The sequence below is a fragment of the Ipomoea nil genome, unplaced genomic scaffold (genome assembly GCF_001879475.1).
Source record: "Ipomoea nil cultivar Tokyo-kokei standard unplaced genomic scaffold, Asagao_1.1 scaffold1993, whole genome shotgun sequence".
NCBI classification, from domain to species: Eukaryota; Viridiplantae; Streptophyta; class Magnoliopsida; order Solanales; family Convolvulaceae; genus Ipomoea; species Ipomoea nil.
Window position 1 is genome coordinate 2,622,210 of NW_017618421.1, and position 6,081 is coordinate 2,628,290.

Genomic DNA, 6,081 nt, shown 5'->3' on the forward strand with positions numbered 1-6,081 from the left:
ATCATTGTCCCCCGCCCGAACCTCGCTTAGGATGAGGGTCCTCTCTTGTGTTAACTCTTCTGACAAACTCTGGGTCCCCAACCCACCACTTCTTCTTAGATCACGGAACGATGGCAAGGTAGCTGTGCTGGTGCTTATTCGAGTGGATGTGCCACTTCGAATCCATTGTTGGACTACACTAGGAGTGTTACGAACTCCTGTCGTTCTGGGTCTTTTGGTGACATCACTCACTTCTTCGAACGACACGATACGCCGACGAGGAAACATCGCAAAGCTTCTACAACAACAACACGGTTACAAAAAAGATAACAAATAAGCAAACAACTGCAAACACCGCTCAGCTCACCGCGCAACCTAAAGTCCTAAGCCTAACACTTAGATTATTAAGGTCACTTTAAGGTCTCAAACCACACTTAGCCACTTAGAAGTCTAGACTTTACCCACCAAGGCTCAAACCTAGGCTCTGATACCAACTGTAACACCCCCTAATTTCCATGCTATTTAAAGCCTTAAACATGCAGATATCTAAACAAAACATCAAACACAGCGGAAGACTGAAAAAGGATTATATAAACTGGAAACGAAAGGGGTGCTATGCTACGCCCACCCAGAGGTGAATGCATAGGCAAACATCTGCATAAACCACAATCTAAAATCCATACATGTCCAAAGTACTAAAGTCTATCCTTGGCACACAGGCCATAACAACAAAACATGGGAGCTACACTAGCAGGTTCTAGACCGCGCTCACGTCTATACATCACCTGAAAGAAACACATAAAAGATGGGACGACGCCCGGTCAGCGAATAATGCTGGTAACCCACCAATACATGTGAAATATCATACATAGATAAGATATACGCTTATAAAATCATTGGCGAAATGGAATACGTATATATAAGTTCATAGCCAAGAGCAAAAGTCAACACAAGACTCAAACACTCACAACGAAGTAAGGGAACACATCCCAAGGCTACAAAGAACAACAACGACTCACAAGAACGGCTCAAGGTATAATCTACCATCACACAGTAGATTAACACCCGACATGCATAACTCAAGAAAATAAGGACACAACCAATGGCAACACATGCCTAGGCAACACATGCCTTTGTGACTACACACATCACAATAAGAGAACTCACAACAACAGCTACACAAGCCTTCGTGACATCACCCATCACGAATTGATATGCCTTCCTTATGTCCAGTTCCAACCTTATGGCTACCCCTAACCTTATGTCTAGTTCCAACCTTTACCTCCAGGACCCCTGTACACCAAGTCCAACCTTATTCCTCCGAGGACCGTCGTCCCCTCTCCAATAGATCTCCAACAGAACCACCGATTTCATAGTACACAAGGGTACTGATCACACACACGACAACACATGCCACCCAAGAAATACGTGAACCTTACACAAAGGCCACAAACTCCATAATCACTTCATGGCCACCACGAGGACCACTGACGTACCTTGGTGACTAGTGTCCCATACCACTAATCATACAATCCAGGTACAGCCAAAGACACCATACCACAACAGGAATCAATCAACGGATCACAACGAATATATGAAACCATACTCAATCAAGGAATTGATCACAGTCCAACAACAACGATGATTAACACAAGTCATTTTGACACCCCGTAGTCCAAATTCAATTAAGGGATTAATTAAGTAATTAATCCTAAACCAATTGGTAATTTAATTCCTTAAATTCCTGAAAATTCAATAGTCGGGGACTAGTAATTGACTAGTCAACCCCAAAGTCAAGGTTGTACCTTAAGCCTTATAAGGAGTTCCCTTGTTCCCTTACACCTCTTTATGTTAGTAAGGATATTCATGAATTTTCACCTTGTGTTAGTAATGCAAGCTAACCAAGTAGACAAACCTCATTTCTCTCCTTACACTTTCCAAACTTTAGCTCTACCTTCTCTCTAAAAAGGTAGATAGTTTTTCTTCCAAGCCAAGTTGAAGCTTTGTCAGATCTTCAAGAGTTTTCTCCAAGATTCTACCTTTCATACATTTGGGCATCTAGGAGGGTAAGATCTATGTACATTTTGTGTTTTTAGTGTCTTTTAAGGTGTCTTTTCTTAAAGATAGAATCTTTATGACCTTTTTGGTGTATTCTTGAAGTGGGTTTGGAAGGTGAGCCTTATTAGGAGCTCGGTGAGGTGTTAAGTGAAGGTTTTTGTCTACACGAGGTAACCCATGCTCTACAAAATATATTTTGTTTACCTATATGATGATTTCTTGGATTCTACATGTGATTTTGCTATGAAATGTGAGTGTTTATGCATTGTCTTGTGAAAATGCATATCTAGAGCTTGTGTTTAGGGTTCATGTATGCCATTGGTTTGCTATTCCTTTGATTCAACTCATTTTGTTGTATTTGGTGAGATTTGGCATGTTTTGGACTTGAATTTGAGCCTTGTGTTTGTCAGAAGAGTTAACCCAAGAGAGGACCCTCATCCTATGCGAGGCTCGGGTCGGGGACAGTGATGTAGTGATCGGAATGTTTTTGGTGCATGCCGTTCCAGCAGTAATCTTGTTCGATTCCGGGGCGTCCAACTCGTTCATATCCCTGGAACTCGTGAAGAAGTTGGGCCTAACCGAAGGTGTCGGGGTGAAGCTTAATGTCAAAGTGGCATCAGGAGAAGTTAAGGCTTGTGATCGTCTCTTCAAAGACGTTAGGATAGCCTTCGCCGGAGAAGAGTTTTCCAGTAATCTAATACAGTTCGGCCTGGACGGGGTAGATGTGGTCCTGGGTATGGACTGGCTAGGACGGTTCAGAACCCAGATCTTGTGTGGTGAACAGAATGTGGTTTTGAGAGGACCAAGTGGAAAGAGGGTGTCGTACAGAGGGTCAACAGAAGAACCAGGGATCAAGTTAGTGTCCATGATGAAGATCAAAAAGTACGTGGAGAAGGGCCACGAGAGCTTCTTGTGCTCAGTTGAAAACCTGGAGGCCAAAAGAGATGTAGCTCAGACCATACCTGTTGTATTGAATTCCTCGATATCTTCCCCGAGGAGATTCCGGGAATGCCTCCTCCAAGGGAAGTTAAATTCTCAGTGGATCTTATTGTAACACCCCTGATTTTCAAGACATTTAAAACTTAATCATAAAGGTAACATCTCATTAAATCCCAAAGCGTAACATAAGTGTACGGGGTGCTATGCCACACCTAGGCTAGAGAACCCAGGTGCACAGGCTGTCTAACTACTATCCTCCGAAATATAAATGCATAACATGGCACGCAGGCCGAAAGGGAAACTATACTACTTCTACGCTCCAGTTCTAGCGCGCTCCAGTGCTCTAATCCTCTGTGCCTGAAAGCCAAATATATCTGTTCAGTGAGAGATGCTGGTAACCCACTCCAACGCGTTGAAATACAATACATATAGAGATATATATATAGATATACGAAAACCATTGTGAGCATGAAGATATATCCTACGAACTCTAGCTTTTAAAACCGGGAATGACTCGACAGATAAGGTCAGACACAAGCAATAGTTATAACAGTCATATGCAGTTCACAATAGATAAGGCAGATAAGGCAAGGCATAAACAATAATCACAACCCATCATAAACAATCCCCAATACAAATCCCATAGTCACATCCCAAGGCACACATAATCACAATCTCGCCCATATCACACACATAACGCACATTGTTGGCGCCACAGGACCGATCGCATGCCCATACATGAGGGTCAGCGCATATAGCTCTGACACAGCCCCGCAGCACCATGCCCCGTATCGCAACATGGGGAGGTCGATCGCAACCGACCGATGAACCGCAGCTCATCATAATGTTTGATCGCAACCAAACAGTGGACCGCAGCCCAAGAGAGTGTGTCATCTGACTGTAGCCAGGAATTCCCATCTAACTACAGCCAGCCTCTGAACCGCAGCTCAGGAAAATGTCATCTGATTGCAGTCAGGAATTCCCATCTGACTACAACCAGCTTCTGGACCGCAGCCCAGGATATCGTCATCCGACTGCAGCCAGGAATTCCCATCTGACTGTAGCCGGCTTCTGAACCGCAGCTCAGGATAACCAATCCGATCGCAACCGAATTGGGGCAACACGCACACATAACACATAGCAAGCACATGCAACCCACATTACACATTGGGAAGGGGAATAAAGCGTATAACAACCTTAGGCGTGATCCATCACGTACTAAGAATAGTCCTAAGGGGATCATACTTCTTCCTCCTAGGTCAACGGGATACCAATTCAACTAGCATGCAATACATGAGACTCATAACCCTACGAACGGTACCCGAAACATCAAACTAGACATAGGCATGACAAACGGGGTCCGTTGGGACACCACGGGGATCGGGGAAACATCAAACGGGGAAGCCGGGGTCCCGAGGGGGGGAATTTCCAGCGGGTAGCCGGTGGGTGGGGGGCCACCCGCCGGCTGCCCGCCGGTAACACTGTTCCGGGCAGCGGGTGCCCGGCGGGCAGCTGCCCGCTGCCGGGGCTGCCCGAATTGCCGCGGGTAGGTGGTGGGTCCCCTACCCCCCACCTACCACCCACTGACTCTTTTCACCACTTTTCGTCCCGGGAACCGTTGTGGAACCCGAAACCATGCTTAGACACCTTTCAACGTAATTAACGACAACACATAGACAATTAACAGATCAAATACGATAAACGAACGGCACATAACCTAACATGCTTTTCTAATCATAATCAACACCCAAACATGCGATTTCCCACCCGATAATCCAAGAATAAGATTATATGATACAACCTAGGGTTCTAATCACTTTTATATCAACAAGAATATGGTTCGTCTTCTAATTGCAAGATTCGATAGGAACAACATATAATCATCAAGGATACCAATTAATCATCAAGGACATCATAATCATCAAGAACAACACATAATCATCAAGAATCCCAATTATTCATCAAGAACATCATAATTATCAAGAAACTCCCAATATCAAGATTATCAAGATTCCTCATGGAATCATTATATCGACATCAATAATAATCATCATCAATCGCCATTTACAACAATATGGGGGAAACCCTAAGGGGAAATCATAGCTATGAAAATAGGTTTTGTTGAGACATGGGTTACCTCTTAGTCTTAATTAATTCCTTGGCTATGAAGGATCTTCCTTTAAGCTTTCTTGCTTTCTTGATTTCTCCTAAGGGAATTCTTGGAGCTCTCCTGGGGTGATGGGGCGTCTAGGCGTGTGGAGGGTTCCAGGTGTCTCCTAAGTTCCCTATTTATATATTTAAGACTCCTAATTAGGGCCTGAATGGTATGGGTTTACTAATTCTATTCCTTATAGGACTTAGGGACTTGCTTTAGGGATAAGGGTCCATATTAATTAAAGCGGATCCTAATCACAATCTGAATAGTAAAAGGCCTACTTCCTTTATACCTAATAGATAACTAGGTCTAGGATTCCCAATTAGGATCTGAATAGTAAAAGGTTTACTATCTTTATTCCTAATAGGCTTAAGCCTCTAATTTAGGCAAGGGTCCACGGTTCATGGTGGACCCTATTAATTAACTAAAGGGGAACCTAACATAATTAATCATATTTAATTATTATTAGCGGGATTAATTAAATAATTAATCCAGGATTAAAGGCCGTAACACGGGGTGTTACACTTATACCCGGTACAGTGCCTATATCCAAAGCTCCCTATCGTTTAGCGCCCAAGGAGATGCAGGAGTTGGAGACTCAGTTGCAAGAATTGTTAGACAAAGGTTGCATCCGGCCGAGTACGTCACCGTGGGGAGCGCCAGTGTTGTTTGTGAAGAAGAAAGATGGAAGCATGAGGTTGTGCATCGACTACCGCGAGTTGAATCACGTCACAATCAAGAACAAGTATCCCCTGCCGCGGATAGACGACTTATTAGATCAACTCCGAGGTGCCAAGGTGTTCTCCAAGATTGATTTGAGATCAGGTTACCAGCAATTGAAAGTGGGAGATCAGGATATACCTAAGACGGCGTTCCGAACGCGCTACGGCCACTACGAGTTCACGGTAATGCCGTTCGGGTTAACCAACGCGCCAGCAGTGTTCATTGAT

The 6,081-nt window shown here is 44.0% G+C and overlaps 1 protein-coding gene across 1 annotated transcript; it reads left to right on the forward strand.

The window, feature by feature from the left end:
• The first annotated feature begins 2,518 nt into the window (after positions 1-2,518).
• Positions 2,519-3,091, forward strand: LOC109147368. Its single transcript, XM_019295026.1, has one exon. It carries the CDS (start codon positions 2,519-2,521, stop codon positions 3,089-3,091), a length of 573 nt encoding a protein of 190 aa, XP_019150571.1.
• The last annotated feature ends 2,990 nt before the right edge of the window (positions 3,092-6,081 follow it).

Bases quoted from the DNA above. Each gene is read 5' to 3' on its own strand.
- LOC109147368 (XM_019295026.1), top strand. From the start codon at position 2,519: ATGTTTTTGGTGCATGCCGTTCCAGCAGTAATCTTGTTCGATTCCGGG.